This window comes from Theropithecus gelada, chromosome 1 (genome assembly GCF_003255815.1).
Source record: "Theropithecus gelada isolate Dixy chromosome 1, Tgel_1.0, whole genome shotgun sequence".
NCBI lineage: Eukaryota > Metazoa > Chordata > Mammalia > Primates > Cercopithecidae > Theropithecus > Theropithecus gelada.
In genome coordinates, this window is record NC_037668.1 from 23,052,353 (window position 1) to 23,073,654 (window position 21,302).

A 21,302-nucleotide genomic window follows, 5' to 3' on the forward strand; every position below is an offset into this window, starting at 1 on the left:
TAGAACATTTTCACCACCTCAGAAAGAAACCTGGCATCCATTTGCAGTCACTCTCAATTCCCACCAACAACCCAGGCTACTAACTGTTTACCAGTTGACTTTTTTTCTCTATAGAGTTGCCTTTTCTGAACACAGAAATGAATTCATATAATTTGTTCCCTTTTGTATCTGGCTTCTTTCACTGAGTATAATGTTTCTGAGGCTCATCCATGTAATAGCATACGTCACTACTTTGTGAATTTGTTTTTTGCGGTTTAAATATTCTAGAGCAGTATAAAAAGGTTTATTAAGAATCTATTGGAGGGCAGGCATGGTGGCTTATGCCTGTAATCCCAGCACTTTGGGAGGTATAGGCAGGAGGATCGCTTGAGCCCAGGAATTTGAGAAGAGCCTGGGCGATATAGTGAGATATAGTGAGAATGTGTCTCTACAAAAGATACAAAAAGTAGGCAGGTATAGTGGTGCGTGCCTGTAGTCCCAGCTAATAGGGAGACTGAGGCAGAAGGATTGCTTGAGCCTGAGAGGTTGAGGCTGCAGTGAGCTTAGATTGTACCACTGTACTCCAACCTGAGCAACAGAGGGAAATGCTAGCTCAAAAAGGGGAAGAAGAAAAAAGAATCTACTGGAATATTTCACAATTTTCTGAGTGTACTACCTATACCAACTTGAATGTGATAAATAAGGGCAACAGCTAGAGATGAGGAAAGAAAATGTCTCGATGTCCACCACAAGCAGCTTCTCTTCTTTGTGGCTCTTCTCCCACGCAGGCATCTCAATACAGCATTGGCCTTGTTTTTTCAGATGCTGATCCTTGGCAATGGAGAAAGCTTGTTATATGGAAAGAACATAGGTTTTGGGCTGGGCATGTTGGCCCATGCCTGTAATCCTAGCACTTTGGGAGGCTGAGGTGGGTGGATTGCTTGAGCCCAGGAGTTCAAGATCAGCCTGGGCAATATGGCAAAACCCTGTCCCTACAAAAAGTAAAAAAATAAAAAATTAGCCAGGTGTGGTGGTGTGTGCCTGTAGTTCCAGCTACTTGGGAGGCTGAGCTGGGAGGATCTCTTGAGCTCGGGAGGTGGAAGTTGCAATGAACCGAGATTGCACCACTGCACTCTAGCCTGGGTGACAGAGTGAGACCCTGTCTCAAAACTAAATACATAAATAATAAATAAGAGCATAGGTTTTGGAATCGGACAGACATGAAACTGAATCTTAGCTGTGTCACTGTCTGGGTGACTGTGGGAAAATTTTTGCAAGATATAATCCCAGTTTTTTCATTTATAAAGCAGGTATTAGTTAGATTTGCCTTCTAGCTGTTGTCAGGATTAAATGAGATGTTCGTAAAGTAAATATTAGAAGCACATAGCAGAAGCTGCATAAATAGCAGTTATAAAGTTTATCAGCCTAGCCCTCTGAACTCTGGCCTCAGGTCTTCTTTCCATTCACACAATTACTATTTCATCAAGGCTGTTCTTAGGCCAGGGCTTTGATGCTCAGTAGCCCCCTAAGCACAGCACAGTCATGGTCAGAAATTCCAATGACAGGTTAAAATAGCTACAAAGAATTTATTAAAAGAGAGTACGAAATTGTTGGGGGCCTGTTTAAATCTAGAAGATCAGTTCCCCATTGGAGAGCCCTCCCACCAGTCTCTTGTGACTTGATGAAAATACTCAACTACAGTTGGCTTCCTCGGATATGTCCGGTGTGGTCACGCAGGGCCCAACATTCAGAAGGGCCCTGAGCTTGGTTTAACGCTTTGTTGTTGCCATCTTGAAACTTGTAATAGTTCTATCTTTGAACTTGTGTTTAGTACATGAAGTCTAATTGGATAAGAGTCTATGCATGAGCTGAGGAGATACTTGCAATATGCGTGTTCACTATTGTAACATCACAGGATCACAGAATTTCAAGTGCACCCACAACGAGTGGGACTTCAGTGAGACGCAAAGCAAGTACAAAGTAAGTGTATGACATCAATGACCGACAGCCCCACGAAGGCATCACTTTGCATTTGACCCAGATCTTGCTTCTCATATAGAAAGAAGGCAGTGGTGTTTCTAAGAAACGAACAGTCAAGGAACTCTATTATATCTTCCTTATGTTACGTCCTTATATTAGCTAATCACTTTCATTGAAAACAACAGAAGGAAATGGAAAGACAGGGCAACCTGGAGTTGTTTTACCTTTCCCTCCTTCCATTCTCATCAATAAACCAAAGGTAGAAAGTGTTGTTAGAATGTGCACATATCAAGAAATAAAACAAAAAGAATCGCGTATTTTAAAAAATTTTATAGCATTTCCACTGTTCTGATAAGAACAAAATGCCTGTGTGCATAAGCTATGAAGTATGTATTGTCTAATTTTAATAATCCTGCATACTGATTAAATGCTTTTATAGTGCAAAATATAAAGATGAACAGTAAAAATTCACACTGATAATTTAAAATGTCATTTTTTTCTTCTCTTAGAATGACATTAAATAGCAAATAAAGAAGCATCGTGACAAGTTAAGGGAGAGACCATGGAATAAAGGAAAAAGTGCCTTTAATGGCACATTTTTTCTTGCTTTTTGAACAAAGGGCCTTGCATTTTCTTTATGCACTGAGCCCCACAAATCATGTAGCCAGTTTTGCATCTAACTCTGTTCTCTTTTCTGCAGTCCCTGGGTAACTGCCAGGGGAGGACTTTGGCTTTTTAAAGAGATAATAGAACAGATGTGTTCTCAAAGAAGGAAGGCCTTATGCAGATGAACTTTCTTCCTTTTGTCATGAAAACCCTCATTATTAAACCAGAAAATAGAAGGCAACTGGTTTGAGGCTTTCCCCTTATCCCCTCAGCTTATGTAAATATTTGAGGTGTTATTTTTCCATGGCTCTGGGAAGTCCGATGACCCAACACACTTTTGCATAAACATAAATGATATATTTATCTTGAGGTTCCTCTTTCTGAAAGTCTAGAACTAACATTTGGGTGGGGGTTGTGGAGTTTTTTGTTTGTTTGTTTTCTGAGATGGAGTCTCACTCTGTCTCCCAGGCTGGAGTGCAGTGGCGCAATCTGGGCTCACTGCAAGCTCTGTCTCCCTGGTTCAAGTCATTCTCGTGCCCCAGTCTCCTGAGTAGCTGGGACTACAGGCGCCTGCCACTACACTGGCTAATTTTTTGTATTTTTAGTAGAGGCGGGGTTTCACCGTGTTAGCCAGAATGGTCTCGATCTCCTGACCTCGTGATCTGCCCACCTCGGCCTTGTGCTGGGATTACAAGCATGAGCCACCACGCGTGGCTTGTGTGGGGGCTGTTTTTAAATCTTCTCTAAAGTTCATGCCAGCTTTGGAGATTTCATTAAATATGACAAGTGAGAATTTGGGATGGAGCTTATGTGCACTGAAGGCTGATGGTGTGCACAGGGGAATCATGGAATACATGGCACTGGTCACAGAGATTATATAGGTAAACTTTCTACCTTGACTCAAGAATAAAGGCAAGAAATTGTCAAAGGCTATTTTTTGTTTTTAGTGAAGACACAAAGTGATATTCTGGGAGAAAGAAACTCAATATGAATGTCAAAGTTTCTAGAAATTGTTTTGGGAACAGATTTGGAAAATTAAATCATGGCACATAAAATGCAACATTAAGAGAAAAAGAATGAAACTGCAATATGACCAAGGGGCTTTTAGATTATGCTGCATTCTCTCTCCATTTATGGCACATCATTCCCCTGGCTGTCCAAGCCAAATTCCTGGGAGTCAGCCTAGACTGTCTCCTTCACCTCCAATCAATCACTACTTTTACTGTTTCCTACAAAACAAGTTTTGCACCCTTCTGCTCTAGCACATCTGTGACTCTGGCCCTCTTTTTCTAACCCAGGTGATAGTCACAGCAACCAACCACCCTCCCTGCCACCAGCCAATCTCTCCTACCTTAAAGTTATTTTTTACACAACCACCAGGAGAATCTATCTGAAGCACAAACCTGGATATGCTGCTTGATTAAGCACTTCAGTGGCTTTCAGTTGTTACAAGATGAAGCTCCTGATTATGGCACCAAGGCCTACTAGGGTCTCACCCTCTCTGGACTGACATGATTTTCCAGTAAAGAGAATTTTATTCTGCAAATATACTAAATTGCTTGTAATTTCTTGAACACATGTTATTGTCTTATGCCTCTGCACATTTTCTATTTCAGTCTAAAGCCATTTTCTTCATTTCCCAGCACATCCTCTCTGTGTCTAATTTTCCAACTCCGTCTCCTTTTGCTCTTCTTTCTGTTCCCTCTTGCCTTCTCATACTTCCTCCTCTTCCTGAGAGCTAACATTTATTAAATGCTTACTATGTAATTATGCAGTGCTTAAGATTTCACACATTTAAGTGAGCCGAGATCACACCACTGCACTCCAGCCTGGGCAACAGAGAAAGACTCCGTCTCAAAAAAAAAAAAAAAAAAAAAAAAGGATTTCACACATTTAATCCTCACAATAAGTTTATAGGTTCAATTTTATTATATTTTACTGTTATTCCCATTATTTAGAGATTAAAATGGGTTGGAGAGTTTGAGTGATTTAACTAAGCCTACTAATTCTTACCTGAATTTCAACTCAGCTTTTCATGACTCCACAAGTTACTGTCTTGATGTCTGTGTGCTATATCCTCCAGTAAAATTTCCCTGAACGTTTCCCTTTGCTGAGTATGGGAGTATGGCAGTTACTTTCCAGGATGATAAGCAGATCTGTATCCTCTGCTTCTTGGGCAATAGCTAGACTATTTTTCCTACCCCCTGAGATAAGCAAGGAACTGTGATTGAATTCTGGCAGATGAAATGTGGGAAGGATGAATGCATGCCACTTTCAGGAATGGCCTCTAAAGTCTCCTGGATGATCTGCCACATACTCCCTCCTTTCGCAGAGAGTTTGGAAGCCCCGAAGATGGTGGTACCATGAGATGTAAGGAGCCTAGGATCCTGAATGATCATGTGGAGCAGAGCCTTGCCCTTCACCCTGGGAGCAAGTGATGGGGTGTTTTGTTTTAGAGAGTTTCTAAGATTTCTAGGATCATCTGTTAAAACTGCTAGTGTTATCTTCCCTAACACATAGACCTAGGGCCTCTTAGTTCTAATGTTACTTTCGTATTATATGGAAATTATCTCTTTATGCATCTATCTCTTCCAGTATATTACTGGGGAAATTTCACAAAGAGAGACACTTTTCCCCCTAACCTGTATGTTGGTCAAAGGAGACACCTTTTTCTGATCAAAGTTTGTATTTGGTATACTAAGTCTTCAATAAATGTTTGTTGACATAGAAACATATCTGTAGTAAATACCAATACTAATGATTAACATGTATTGGGTGCTTATATGAGAAAGACATATTATCAGGCACTTACACTCATTGCTTTATATAATCCTCATAATTCACAAATGTTACTTCAGCACTTACCATATATTGGTTTCTATAGGATGCAGTGGGCATACACTAGTGAACAAAACAGATAAGAGTCTCTGTCTTCATAAAGCATAAACAATAGGTGAAACAATCAGATAAATAAATGAGAATATTTTAGAATATTTGATAGTGAAAAGTGGCATTGGAGAAACATGAGGTAGAGTAGGATGAAGGAGGTTGATAAGGGTTGGGGCATGTTGCCATTCTAAACATGTGGCAACAGAAGACCTCCTTAAAAAGATAGCATTTGAACAGGCACTAAAGGTTGTGAGGTCACAGACAGTGGTTGCCACGGGAAGAGCATTACAGTCAGAGAGAATAGCAAGTGCAAAATCTTGGAAGAAGAAATGTGCTGACAGCAGCTGTACAAGGTAGGTGTTATCTTCATTTTACACAGAAGGAAATAAAACCCAGAAAATGTAAGTGACTTGTCTAAGGGCTTATACTAATAAGTGGGACATTATGGACTTGAACTAAAATCTTTTGAATTTAAAAATCTGTATTCTGCTTTGATACACTCCCTCTGTCTGCAACTTTTACTAATTACACTAAAAGAATACACACACACACACACACACACAGAGCATTCTAAAAGAAACATGGTGGTAAATACTGAAGAGTAGCTGTTTCAATAGCAATTTAAGCTCCTTCTAGAGTGACTTCTTGTTCAATAGGAAGTAGAAGGGTAAAGCCAGGGTCTTTGCATATAGCCTCTTTTCCACTAAACAGACCACCTGCAAGACTCAGAAGTGAGCTTGAGTCTAGTTAAATCATAATTGTGTGGCTATTCTGGAAGCTGGGTGATGCAAGTGCATATTTTGCTTTTTCTGAGCTATGGCCTTTGGTTGTCTAATCGTGTAGTACCGAGTGGCAATTAGGCAGCTTTTTGACTCGAGAACTTTTGTAGTAGCAGCAGAGGCCCCACGGATCTTGAGTCAGCTGTGGTGATAGTGGCTTGTCAGGCCAGTTTGGCAGTTTGCTTCTGGAAGTTGTTCCTAGAGGCCTAGCCTAGAGCCTTACTCTCTAGTCTTTCCACTAATACCCTAAACAAATTCCTTTCTTCATAAACCAGTTAGGGTGGCCTCTATTGTCTGCCACTGAACCCTGACTGGTAGAGCAACTGGCAGGAAAATGGGGTGACTATGATTCTCTTCGATGATTCTAAGCAGGCTTCTAGTTTACTGTCATTTGTATACATATGGCCTGCTCACCTATTTTGTTCCTATGATCCAAAGTTCTTGTCAGTCATAGTATTGTCATTACCATTTTCTCATTATTGTAGCCATGCCTTCTTTTGTCTCTGCTACTCTGAGACTCCATCATAATCAGGGAGCCTACTTGTGAGACAATGTCTTCACCTTTGCCCTTGACCTATTTCTATTATACTTTTCAAAGGTGCTGGTACTTTTATCACTAATGTATTTTTCAATGCTCTGTGGAAATACCCTTTTAAGAGATACAGGGCACACGTGAACGGAACATGTGTGATAAATCCACCGCAACAATCCCATCTCTATACATCTTTGAATTTTTCTTCTACATTATACCAAGGACCTGTTATTATCTCACTTTATTTTTCCAAGGCCATTGTTGCCTAAGATTTTGATCCACCAAGAGAGAACTAATTAGAATCACTCCCAGCTGCTTGATCTAGTCCATTGAGTTGAGTCTCTTCCAAGTGTATCTGTATCAATTCATTTAGCCTCAAACAGAATTATATTCCTCTATCTCAGTCTACTATTCTCAGCAAAATATACAGATTTCTGCTGTTAAAATTAATAGTTAAAGAAATTCTATTAAATCTAATTCTTCCTTTATGGGGATTTATTGTGCAATTAGGTGTCTGCAACATGCTGGGATAGTAAATTAAATTGTTGCTTCTATTCTTTTAAGGAAGAAGCCCAACATTTGATACGCCTCTGGATCTTGGAAGCAACAGACGTCACATTTGGTTGCCTATTCTCACTCAATAACTGGATAACTCACAAATCTATCATCTTTGAGTGGGCCCCTGAGCAAGTAAGGGGTCTTTAGCTTGTCTAGGTTACAGCGCAAGCAGCACGGACTTTGGCTTTTAGGATCCAGCATATCCAAAGAGCCCAAAACTGTTATGGCTGGTCAGGATGTTGTGTAAGGGCTACAGCAAGGCTCTACAAGAGAATCACAGTTGAGAACCATAAAATTTTGGAGCAAAACTATGTTCTCTTCAAGTAACTTTTCTTTTTCACTGAACACTTGAACATGGCCCATCAGAGACCTGAGCTGTTCCCCATGAACTGGAAGCTGTCTGATCCACTAAGCAAAACTTCATAATATATTGAGGATTATTCCATCATTAAGTGGAAGTGATTTACAGGAGGTCTCACTCCAGAATGGTCTGAAAGCAATGGTAAGTTGAATAAACAATGAATAGCTCATATTCTGCTGCTTTTTTACTTCTCTCTCACACAAGCAACTGTGACCTAGTGGTGAGTTCCCTATGACCAACTGACAGAGGAGGAAAAAACAGTCTATCCTAGTTTAAATACACCCTCATGTCAGCTGAGGGTGGCAACTGCAGCACCACCACCACATTTGGGAATCCCTGGAGGATTGTGACAAAGGTGGGTATTCCCAGTGGTCCACTTTACCTGGAAGATGAGATGTCCAGAGGTGAGGTTCTACTCTGATTCATGAGCAGTGGCTAGTGTTTGGAGGTGTATGGTCAGGATTTGGAAAGAATAAAACTGCAAGATTAGGGAAGAATCATATTGTTGGACCTCTTCCAATGGATCTAGAGTACGAGAATATTTGTGTCTTATGAGAATACTCATCCAAGGCCTTACTGAGGAAGATTTCAGTAATCAGGAGGCTGTGGTCACGTGCTCTGGCTGAATGTCAGGCAGCCTCTTTCTCCAGTTACTCCAGCGATTGCTCAAAGGGCTCATTAATGAAGCGGCCTTCGTGGAAGGTGCAGAGTTTATGCAATGATTCAGTAACATAAGCTTGTACTCACCCAGGCCTCTATGACCACTGCTAAGTGCCCAATTGACAGACATAGAGGCCAAATCTGAGCCTCTGATGGAGAGTCAGATCCTCAGCGGCCTGTGTGCTCTGTGGTTGTGGATTATTTGCAATGGATCCTTTCCATCATGGAGAAGGCAATGATTTTTCTCACTGAAACAGATGATTCATGTATTCAAAAATATCCATTAAACACCTACTATGGACCAGGCAGAGTTCTAGGTACTTGGGGTATATCAATGAACAAAGAGAACAAGATTTGTTGCCCTTAAGAAATCTAGTTTTTAGAGAGATGATATGCAGTAAGCGTAGTAAATCGGCAACGTTTGTTTCAAAGTATGTTTGAAAGTGATAAGTGCTATGGAAAAAAAGCAAATCAGGGTAAGGGAGACTGGAGGTGCTGAAGATGGGGGGGAAGTAGTTTCCAAATTTACATGTGACTCAAAGCCTTGAGTCACCAGGGCAGACCTCAAAGCTTTGGTAGATATCAGGGAGGAAGAGCATTCTAAGCAGAGAGCAGCTCATGCAAAGGCCTCAAACAAGCATTTACCTGGTGTGTGCAAGAAGCAGTACGGAAGGCAGCACTTCCTCTGTGAAGTGCTAAGGGGAAGAATGGCAGGAGACTGGCAGCAATGGAGGCAATCAGGTGTAGCCTTGTGGGCACTTAGGGCCTCTGGCTTTCACTGTAAGAGAGATGGGGAGGCACTGCAGGGTTTTGAGCACAGTGACCACAGTGCTGAGAATGGGCTGTGGGGATGAAAGGGAAAAAGAAGGGAGACACGAAGCTACCACTGTAACAGAAGTGAGTGGCACCTCAGACAAGAGTAGAATAATGGGGTGGTATAACGAGGCAGTCTTCTGGGTGTAGATATTTTAACTCTTTATTATGGAAAATTAAAACATGCAAAAGTAAAGAGTAGCATAAACCTCCTCTTCTTACCCATCACCCAGCTTCAGAAATGGTGCACATATGACCGATCCTGCTACGTCTATACCTACCCACTTCCTACCCACCCTCACTTCATAGGGTTATTTGAAACCAAATCACATAATTTCATCTACTAATTTCATGTACACTGAATCTACATTAATAAACTTTAATCTAATACTTCAGTATAAGCTATAAAAGTGAATATCCTTTTGCTTTTATAAAAACATCACTACAATAAACTATCCTTTATATATAAAACACACAACAATTTCTTAATATTAGTGTACACATTTTTCTTAGTATCTCATAGGTAATTTTTTTTTCTTAATTTGAGTCAGGATCCAAACAAGACCTATGCATTCCTTTTGGTTGAATTGTCTCAAGTCTCATTTAATTGATATGTCTTCTCTTTTACTTTTTCTCTTTTTTGGGGGTGATACATGTGACAAATTCATCCATTCATATAATTTGTAAAGATCAAATCAGTGTAATTGGCGTATCTATCACCTTAAATATTTGTCTTTTCTTTATGTTGGAAATATTCTAAGTACTTTTCATCATTTTTCTTTTCTTCTTGCTCCCTTTCTTCCTCTCTCTCCTTTTCATTTCTTTTTTTTTTTTTGCCATTTGTTTGTTAAAGAAGCCAGGTCATTTGCCCAATAGCACTTTTTCTCAGTTTGTGTTTTGCTGGTTGCAATCCCATAATATTATTTAAACAAGTTCCTTTTTTCCATGGATTTTCTATAAAACAAGTATTTAGTTAGAAAGACTTGAATGGATTCAGTTTTAACATTTGGGGCATGGATACTTTGTAGGTGGTATTGTACACTTCCATCAGGAGACCTATAAGATTTGGCTGCTGGTTTTTGTCAATTATTTAACCAGTAGGTATATCATGAAACATCCATATAAAATTGTGGCTCCCTATTTCTTTTATTCTTTCTTCATTTATTGCAAGAGTTATTCTCACATTAATGAAGTAGTAACTCAAAGACACAGTTCCTACAAGAAAAGCAACCTTATTTCCTTTGAGTAGGGAATGGTATTTAGAGAATCTGTAAGGAGTGCTTATTGCTTACGGGTTGGTAATTAATTTCTAGGCCTTTTCAGTGAACAGATGTGGGAAATATTTATCTATCTTTAAAGGCAGAGTTTATTATGAGTTTATACTAATATTTTAAATTCAAATTTAGGTTTGGAGAATTGTTACTTAAGTTTTTAATTTTATATTTGTGTCTCTTTTCTCTAATGTTGCAAATCTTTGTCCCTAATGACATTAACATAATTATCATTTGCTTTAGGAAGCGCAGCCTAGAGCTTGCATCTCCAGCCCTTCTGATGTCCTCTTTTAAATTCCTCTGTCTGTAAACCATTTCAGGTGGGTTCTGTTATCTGCAACGGAATCCTGACAGTGTAAGCTGTGCAGGCAGAAGTGAAGGGGCTTTTCATTGTTTGTGCGGTACCCATGCAGCCACTCACAGTTAAACAAACTGATGCAAGTGAGTCTCCAGTGAGAGAATTGTTGTAGATGTATTAAGCAGAGATCCAGGTCACCCAGTCTTTTTCATCTCTGTGCAAATCCCAATTCACCAAAATGTGTGCTTCTGTTTTTCAAAAACAGTCATTCTCTCTCTTTATCCCCCTTCGCTAATGCAGACCCTAGGGAATGTATTAGGCCAGGCCCACAGCAAATAATCCAGGGTCTTGTCTTAACCGTGGATCCTGGTCATTTTAGTGAAGTCTTTCACGCCATTCCATCCCAACATCAGAGCAGATGAATGAGTGTTCCTGGGAGTGAATGCATATGCATGAGGAGAACTGGAAAGCTGGAATGAGTTGATCATTCCAGGGGCCACAAGGACTGCACTGGGCCTGGGACTTTGGATAAGGGACAAATCACATGAGTAGGACATTCTCGTAACTTTTCATTCTCGTAACTTTTCATTCTCGCAACTTTCTTCGTCCTTAGAGCTGATCTCTCCAGCTGAGTTATCTGGGTGTTGTGTCTTCACCTCAGAGTAGACAACTGAGACCTCCTGGAATGGAAGAAAGAAGTGGAAACCAAGAGGGAGTGTGAGGCTAGGTAATGGTGGAGGTAATGGTGGAGATAAAACTGTGGGGAAATGAAACTCACCTTATCCTCTAGAAGTGTCCTGGAGGTATTAGCTGTGGAGAGAAAGATAATCACTGGACTATGGGCACAAGGATGCACTTAGAACTCAGTCTGTTAGCTGATTCCCTAGAGTCTGGGAGCCACTGGGCCCTGTCCATTGATTGTCATGTTTTCTCCACCTCTTCCCCTAACATGTCTTAGAATACATTTGACTTTCTGTTCTACCATTTCTTAACCCAGCCCTCTGCAAGTTCTTTTCAAGCTCCATTGATCTGTAAAGTCCTCCATCAATACCACACTAAGAAACCTCACATCCTTCCTCTACCAGATATTGAGAGATTATTTTTTTTCTTAGTTTTAGTTCTTGCTTCTCTTAACTTACAATACTGTCATCTCACCACCCCGGATTGTTTGGCAAGTTCCCATTACAGTGCTCCATATGTATGCCCTGTGAGAAAAACTCTCTCCTATATTAACAAGTTCTAGGTCTTGAATTTTATTGCCATAGTTTCCTAGAGTTGGAGCCAGAGTGAGAGGTAAGTTTAGCAGATATGATTTGGTGGATCATGCATATTAGGAATTAAGAGTCTCAGAGTAAAAGGTAGAATTATCAGAGCAGCACAGCAATTTTATGGAGAGAGAGAGCCTGAAAAAAAGATACACTCTGGGGCACTTGAGGTTTCTCTCTGTTTCTTTTTCTTTTCTTTTTTTTTTTTTTTTTTTGAGACGGAGTCTCACTCTGTTGCCCAGGCTGGAGTGCAGTGGCTGGATCTCAGTTCACTGCAAGCTCCGCCTCCCGGGTTCCCGCCATTCTCCTGCCTCAGCCTCCCGAGTAGCTGGGACTACAGGTGCCTGCCACCTCGCCCGGCTAGTTTTTTGTATTTTTTTTTTTTTAGTAGAGACGGGGTTTCAGCATGTTAGCCAGGATGGTCTCGATCTCCTGACCTTGTGATCCGCCCGTCTCGGCCTCCCAAAGTGCTGGGATTACAGGCTTGAGCCACCGCGCCCGGCCGCTTTCTCTCTGTTCCTTACTGTATTGTTACCATATTCTTACCTCAAACCTTTAGGGATTGCAGATATTTTTCATAATATGATCGAAGCTATGCACTCTCCCCAGAATAATGGTCATATGCATAAAACTTTGCATATGATTTCAGGGGCTTCATGTAAACCTTGAGGAACAGCTAAAGAAACCATTCTACAAATCATTAATACTTCAAGTGTCTGAAATGTAACTAGTCCATCAACAGAATACTTGGCTTAAATGGTGTTTTCATAAATATGTCAAGGAAAGAGTATGAAGAAAAGCAAAATGATAAAGATAGCTCTATAAGATAAGATGTACTCAATCCACCCAAGAAAGGTAGTGGCCTTTCTAATGCTCCCATTCAAAGGGGATCCTGATTAATGGAGGTGGCTCAGGGAACAAAGTGAAAGACAAAGCAAGTGATCAGGTGATATATGTTGGTCAAATATAATAATAGGCTGTGCATGCAGAAAATATAGCAAGACAGAAGACTTAGTCTTAGCTTTGTCCTTTACTGACTTTGTGACCTTGAGAAAGTCCTTCTCTGAGTCTTATGTGTAATACTTCATTTTCATAGAACACCTTCAGCATCAGGTTACAACTGAAATTCCTAGATTTTAACCTCCCAAGTGAGGTGCCATGGGTAGATTTATACAAGAAATGGAGAGAATTGTTTGTTTCCTTGACTGTAAGAACCCAGGTTAATCAACCAAAGCAAGGAAGTGTGGGGAGGAAAAAAATAAAAAGATTTGTTGAAGAGATGTCTTTAGAAAGATTGATCAGTTTACGTCCAATGTGTCTCTGCTTTGGTTTTCTGAGGTGGGAGTACAGGTGGAGACCTCTATTTTATAGCCCCCAGCCTGGTGAAGGAGATCTCAGAAATTCCTCTTGAACTTCTGAAGTGATTTTGAAGTGATTTCCTTGATGCTGGGATATAGAGCTCTCACCTCAGAAAGCCAAAGTGGACCACAGGTTGCAGTTACCTACAGTGATATTTTTCTAACAACAGATCTCAATTCATTAGTGGGTCTTAAAATGGAGTCTGAATAGGATTAAAGAAGCGAAGTAGAACTTCAAGGAACAATTCAGCTTATTCTGGCCAAAATGGACTAACAGGGACTGGATTTGTCTTCCCATTTTAAACAATGAGAAAAAAGGACAAAACAGTGCTTTTCAGATATTGCACCAGTTTACCACTAAGCTGTGCATGGACTTGGGAGTTCAGACAGAACCTGACTTCTGGCTTGAAGCCTTGCTGACTTGAAGTGACAGAGACCAACAGTTCTGTTTTACTAAAGCAGCTAGAATTTGTAGGACAGTACCAAAGAGACAGGAGGAAAACAGATCGAAAGCTCCAGAAGTCTGCAGAGGGCTCTCCTCAAGTCTTTGGCTGAATACTGATAGGCATATTTGTAAGATGAAGTATCTCAGGCCAGGGTAAGAACCACCAGAGAAAAACAGGCAGAATAATCCCAGAAGCTGATGCAGATCTTGTAATTAATGGACCATCTGATGTAGAATCCCCAGAAATGCATTGCTTTACTATCAGGCTAGATTAACCCTACTCTAAAGGTTGCTTGAGACTCACCCTAACAAAGCTTAAAAGCAAGCCTCAAAAGGATCTAACTCATTCCAAATAACTTACCTTTCTCCAATATAAAATTCAAAATCTGACAGTAATTAGAGGAATACAATACTGTAAAAATCACATTTTCTAGCACTTAATTAAAAATGCCTTGCATGTATATATGTGTATATATATATATATATTCTCAGCACAATGCTTACCACATAGTAGACGTTTTACAAACATTTATTCATTCAGACCTAAGGGAGACCTTAGTACATACACTATAATGATCACAATATCTATCAGAAGGATGCTTAATGTCCATCCTGATCATCAGCAAAAGTATACTGTGTATATTTCAGTACCTATCTTCCCTCCTTAGAATCTAAGCTCCCCACTGCAGGGATTTTTGTCTGCCTTGTTTACTGGTTGACTTCCCATACTTACAATAGTACCTAGCACATAGGAGGTGCTCAGTAAATGTTTGTTGAATGAATGAATATAGTTTGCAGCCAGAATCTCTTCCCAGGGACGTACCTTCCCCTTCTTCTCCCAGCCGAATAGTCTGGATCTCAGAGTACATCAAATCTCCCTCTTTGGGGTGTACTGGAAAGAAAAGACATTTTCAAGGCTGTTCCTGTTAGTATTAAAGTGCTACAGATACCTCTTCCTAAGCATCATTTCCACTCTTCTTGGACACACAATGGAACAATTATCTGGGAATATGTGGATTTGGGACACTTTAGGGAGTTCAGGGGCATTTCCCATGGCTGAAAGCGCATTATCTTTCCATGGCTGAGGCCAGGAACAGCTTCCTAGAGGGGAATCCTCACCATCGACACATAGCGACTGAAGCTCCACCTGGGCAGGGTAGATGGAATGGGAGGAGTCTCCTGGGCCTGGAGTGGGAGGAAGCCTGCGAGACACAGAAACCATAATAATCCCTGTCACATTATAACATGCAGGAGAGTGAGATACTCAGGGAGAGCGGCAGAGGAGAAAGAGGATTTGGAGAAAGTCAGCAGCCAACAGGGAACAGGAAAGCCTGAATGGTTTAATCAGAGTTTCAATACATCTATGTAGAGTGAGATTGTTCTTTTGAAAGAAATCCTGGGGCTGTAGGATGGACAGGCTGCCTGGAAACAAGGTTAGGGAGTCTCTGACATCATAGTAACAATCATCATCTCATAGTTAGAATGACTACTCTTGGTTGGTTAAAAAATACTGGCTTTCCAGCCTGGGCAACATAGTGAGACCTTGTCTCTACACAGAATAAAATAAAGTTGACCAGGCATGGTGGCATGTGCCTGTAGTCCTAGATACTTGGGAGGCTGAGGTGGGAGGATTGCTTGAGCCTGGCAGGTTGAGATTGCAGTAAACTGAGATGATGCCATTGCACTCCAGCCTGGGTGACAGAGTCAGATCCTGTCTCAAATGTATACGTACTGGCTTCTTCATCATCAGGAAGTAGTGATTAAATGTCTTTATTTTACTGTTGGCCTGGTTCAGTGGCTCACACCTGTAATCCCAGCACTTGGGGAGGCTGAGGTGGGCGGATCACTTGAGGCCAGGAGTTTGAGACCAGCCCAGCCAACATGGTGAAACCCAGTCTCTACCAAAAATACAAAACTTAGCTAGATGTGGTGGCTCACGCCTGCAATCCCAGCTGCTTGGGAAGCTGAGGCATAAGACTCACTTGAACCTGGGAGGCGGAGGTTGTCGTGAGCTAAGATTGTGCCACTTCACTCCAATCTGGGTGAAAATAAATAAATAAAATAAATAAAATGTCTTTACATTGTAATGTCTGTACAATTCAAGAAGGAATTAGACATAATCCACACTCCTATTCCTAACCTAAGACTGAGACACTGACATAGAAACAGGAAGATGACAGTATTTTCCAAATGGAAGTTAAGGACATAACGTTTAATGAGTATATATGCATGTATGGTGCAAAAAGAAGATTATTAGAAACATAGAGTTCCCTGGAAAACCTAGAACATTTGTAGAAAATCTAGACTCTAGTCATTGTATGCATAGTTATAGTAACACATTGTCTAACTTAATTATAGTACAAGAAATATTCTTTGCCAACCCAGAAAATTTATAACCTTTGGTATTATCCATTTAGATGAGTAGGTTAAGGTCAAATAAGAAATCTATCATTTTTTATGTATTGCAAACTATTAGCTGACAAGCAAAGTTCTAGGAAGCTTCATTTTTGACCAATTCAAGGAGTGTGAAAATGGAAGTATCTAGCTTCAGGGCCAAAGAGATATAACTTGACCTAATTTCATAACCCCACAGTTTTGCATATTGTGTACTTGGGAAACTAAAAAGGAACTGGCAGAAGCTGAGGTCTCACCTGGTTTCGTCTCCCAAGAAACCAACTCCTGCAAAATAAAGCAAAGATGCATTTTTGTCAGCAGAGGGAGCCCTTTCTCAATGACTTCACATAACAGGCGCTATCTAAGAGATGTCATCAAGAAAGTCAATTCAAACACCTGCCCGGTCCTGGGTTTTCATGAAAATGAGGTGAAAAAAAGATTGAACAAAGCATATAACTTGTTGAGACCAGGACTGCATACTCCTGAGTTAAATATGCAATTGTTTGAGAATTTATGAAGACTCAAGTCTGTGTTGAAATCCCTCAGGAAACATTACATATAACCAAAGTGTCACTTGGAGAGTAGTGAGCTGTGGGTGAACTTCGAGGAACATCTGTGGTCATGCCCAGAGGAGCATCGGGCTCTGACTCAGGCTCACTAAGGAGAATCGGTCAGAGGTCCAAAGCTCCCTACCTCCAGCTCAATGCAGGACACATAGAAGGTGCTGTCAGGAATCTGGAAAGTTTAATTGAATTAAGAGACAGAGTTGAAGGATGTGGGTAATTGTTCTAGAGCTGAAAAAGGTCCTGCTCCTGTCTTCTACACCAGGTTTCTTAGCATCTAAAGCCAGCCTGAGGTGGGCTGAAGCAAGAAGCCTTTGGAAGTACGCAGCCAGCAAACAATGCCTGGGACAGACCATGTCCAAAAGGCAGGGGAGGCTGACCTGAGGAGTGAGGGGCTGCTGGAGCACTAGATGGCAGGCTCAAACTCAGACCCAGAAAAGCACCTGAGGGGACAGAAGGATAAAATTAGCCAGCTCTTATTCTCAGTCATTTCTGCAGAGCCCTTTAGTTCATTTTGAATCTCCATTTATGGTGCATTTAGGTTGAAGTATCTAACTGGCCAGTCTGTATGAACCAAAGAAACTGCCTAAGTAAACTGTTCAGATACAGTTTTTGGAACTTTACATTAAAAATTTCACTCTTCCTCCCCTTCCCTGAGACTTGGCCAATCAGACTAGATATGAGCAGCTCTCATTCATGGCCTCTATTTGCAAAACTACCCCTTAAGGAAGGGACAGACGTGAGTGTGTGTGAACGCTGGAAGGGGAGACTTGGGAGTGGTGGCCTGGTGGCCACTGAGGCTGGGCACGCTGAGTTCAGGGGAAGGGACAGGGCAGGAACTGTGGCAAAGAAAAGAGCACAAACCTGACTTCCTGCGGCGCCAGCACTGAAACAGCAGGGCCAAGGCCAGGAGAAGAGCAATGAGCAGCCCCCCAGTGGCTCCCGCGGCGACAAGGCCATCTCTGTTGCCTGAGATCTCTAAGGGGAAAGGACCTGTGTGAATCTCAGTGGAGAGGTTCAGGGCTTGGGATTGCCTTTTCCTCAGCTTGGTTGGGTACTGAGCCCTGGAAGAGAGAAGAATCTAAAGGACTAGGACTCATAAAGACATCTTGGGCCAGGTTTTGGCCAGAAAAGCTCACACTGGGTGGGCCAGGGCCTGAGTAGAAGAGGAAACAGCTCCCTCTACCTTCAGTAAATCATTTTAGAAACTAACAATTTAGGGGAAATCCTAATGTTGTATTCTGGTAACCTGGCTTCCTGCAAATTGCCCCCAGACACCTGGAGAGATACTGTGGGACCATGGCTTGGCAGCACCTAACTTAGGAACAGCAAACTGCATGAGAGAGAATGAAAATTGCACCAGTGATTAGGGCGCCAATTGAACCAACAGTAACTCTGAGATTGCTCTGCACTGGGACACCGTGATGAAATGGCATCAGCCTCCTTCCTCACAGAAGCCTGTGCCTGTGTGCTCTGAAGGGCAGGAGAGAAAAAAACGGATGGTAAAAGTACACACAATCCATGCATTATTAGGGGATTTTGATATTTCCATGGGGTCCATTCTCCTATCCTTTCATCCACAGAAAAGGAGGTTTCATTCAATTTACTCATTTATACAGCAAGTATTTACTGAGGCTACCCTGTGCCGGGCACTGACCTAACCCTTGAAGATACAACAGTGAACAAGGCATTAAAGTCCCTGCTCTTGAATTGATAACCCAGGGAGGGGAGACAAGCAATAAACAAATAAATAAATTTATACCATGCCCTGTGGTGATGAGCTAAAGAGCAAAAAGCATGAGAGAGGGAGAGACAGTGGAGAGTGAGGGGTGATACTTTCCCATACGTATTCTTGGTCCCTAGGTAAACTAAATTCAGACCTCAGACACAGGTACCACAGAATTGACAGAGAACATGCAGGTAGTAGAACAACAGCAACACTGACCGTGATTTCCATTTATTTTCATCTATGATTTTGGGCACAGAGGAGCCATTGGCCAGGAGTGGCTGGTGACATTTCTGATATTATCCTTCCCTCCCTGACAATACCAACATACCTGCGCTTTGACCTTTGAGTGGTTCCACTGATAGACAGTATTCAGTGGACAGCCAGCCCAGCTTCCCAGCCACAACAGCTGAAAGAGTAGGGTGGACAGCAGGAGAGAAATCTAAGGACAGAGAGGCTTGGCCACTACATCCTGTATTGAATCTTTCCCTGTCGCCTGCTCGGGCATCCGCCTGTGCAAAATCAGAATCAGCCATGCCCAGGTCTAGGATTCTAGACTCAATGGGCAGAAAGCAAGTTACTCTACCTTCCTGGTAAGTCTATTTCCTAAAAGAAATGGCTACTTTGGGGAAAGTAATTGAAATTTGTCTCAGTTAGAAAGGCACAGATTCTAAATCCAAGTTGTTGGGTTAGAATCCCAGCTCTTCAACTTACTCACTGTGTGAGCAGGGAAAATTATTTAATCTCCCTTTGCCTCAGTTTTCAACTACTTACTGTTGTAAATGAGTTAATACATGTAAAGTGCTTTGAACAGTGCCTGACACTTAAGTGTTATGTCTAGGGAAGTACTAGTTCTTATTTTGTGGTCCTGACACCATGCCCTAGACTCTCAGGAACTTCAGGCAGGTCTCTGATTAGCTTAGAGAACACCTCCATAGGTTAAGCCTGCTCCCATACAGCCCTACCCCAGACAACCTCAGTCCGTGCTATGGATTGATTTGTACTCTTTTCCCCCAAATTCATACGCTGAAGCTCTAACCCCAGTGTGATGGTATTTGGAGATAGGGCCTTTGAGAGGTAATTGGCTTTAGATGAAATCATGAGGGTGGGGCCCCAAAGATAGGATTAGTGCCCTTCTAAGAAGAAACACCAGAAAGGTTGTCCTGCTTTCTCTCTCTGCCACGTGAAGATACAGCAAGCAAGTAGCCTTCTGTAAGCCAGAAAGGGAGCCCTCATAAGAATCCACATTATATTAGTGCACTAATCCCAGACTTCCAGCCTCCAGAACTATGAGGAAATAGATTTCTGTTGTTTAAGCCCCCCAGTCCCTGGTATTTGGTTATGGCAGTTCAAGTTGCCTGAGACAGCCCACCTTAGCCCAGCACATGAGGCTACTGCAGAGTTTCTCTCTTTGTTATATATTCTCCTATTTCTAAGCAGAGGGGATTTTGCACAAAGTCTATGATTAAAAAATATTTAGGAGGGAATCCCTATTCCATCAAATATCACTGGATCCTTGACGTCCATTTAATCTTTGAGATCATCTGTTTCCTTAACAGATGTTGACACCTGCTTTCCAGGGCTGTCATGAGAATAAAGTGAAATGATACATGTGAAGTGGCCAGTTCACTGCCTGGATCGGGAGAAGCTGATCCATTCTAAAGACCCTAACCCCCAAAAGGGAGAGGAATAATTTATACTTACCAACAGATTCACTGTTACCTCCTCAAAGATTATAATCTTTGAGCTTCCTGAGGCAAACTTTTCAGAATAAGAGCCTTCCTGCAGAAGAAACACCCTCTACCATCAGCGTTACTCTGGATTTCAGGGCATTCAGGAGTCTTTAGAGCGAGCCCTTGGCAGTTTGCAATTTTGCTAATCCCTTCTTTCTCTTCCCTAATCTGATTCTTGAAATGCCATTGAGCCCTGGAATTCAAGACCAGACTGGGCAACATAGTGAGAACCTTTCTCTATGAAAAATAAATTTAAAAATGTAGCTGGCCACGGTGGCACATGCCTGTGGTCCCAGCTACTTAAGAGGCTGACGTGGGAGGATCACTTGAACCCAGAAGGTCAAGGCTGCAGTGAGCCAAGATCACGCCACTGAACTCCACTCTGGACAATGGAGAGAGATCCCGTCTTAAAAAAAAAAAAGAATTACACCCAGTGTTATTTCCAGACTGAGATGTGGACTGCTGTGGTACTTAGTTCTGGGGAAACACCTCAGTCTCTTAACCTGGTGGGGCCTGCTTGATCACAAGACTTGCCAGCATCTGGGCTATTAGCATAGCAACCCCCTTGCTGGAGCCTCTGACTAAACTGTTCAGGTTTATGGCTCTGACCATCAGAGCTGACTTTGTATAAACAGTGCAGCTGTTTTGGGGGAGCAGTCTCCAAAATTTAGAAGTTGGAAATATTAAAAGGATCCAGAAAGAAAACTTCAAAAAGTATCTGGTGAATAGATAGAATACTAACAGGTTATGTCCCAGAAATTGAGCAGGAAAATGTTTCAAGAAGGAGGGAGGGATCAACTGTATCAAAAGCTGGAGGTAGGTCAAATCAAATGGCAACAGTTTTCCACTGGCCTTAGAAATATGGAGATCATTAGGAATTCTGGTGGATTGAGGCAAGCCTGGTGGTGATGGGTTTAAGAAAAAATAACGGAAGTAAGGAGAATGAATTGAGGAGTTTTACTATATAGAAAAAAGGGAAATCTAGCTTTCCAGTAACTTAATAAAAGCTTCTTTCTTTCTTTCTTTTCCTTCCTTCCTTCCTTCCTTCCTTCCCTCCCTCCCTCCCTCCCTTCCCTCCCTCCCTCCCCTCCC

At 41.6% G+C, this 21,302-nt stretch overlaps 1 protein-coding gene across 1 annotated transcript in view; it reads right to left on the bottom strand.

Moving 5' to 3' along the window:
• Positions 1-10,509: 10,509 nt before the first annotated feature.
• Positions 10,510-21,302, bottom strand: part of FCRL4 (Fc receptor like 4) — a 23,401-nt gene continuing 12,608 nt past the window's right edge. Inside the window, exons 7-12 of the mRNA XM_025392703.1 lie at positions 17,616-17,729; positions 16,446-16,473; positions 14,914-14,996; positions 14,618-14,686; positions 11,505-11,536; positions 10,510-11,406 (exon numbers count right to left, since the gene is read on the bottom strand). Of these exons, the coding sequence (XP_025248488.1) occupies positions 11,296-11,406; positions 11,505-11,536; positions 14,618-14,686; positions 14,914-14,996; positions 16,446-16,473; positions 17,616-17,729 (437 nt within the window). The 3' untranslated portion in view covers positions 10,510-11,295. The remainder of the gene's footprint in view (positions 11,407-11,504; positions 11,537-14,617; positions 14,687-14,913; positions 14,997-16,445; positions 16,474-17,615; positions 17,730-21,302) is intronic.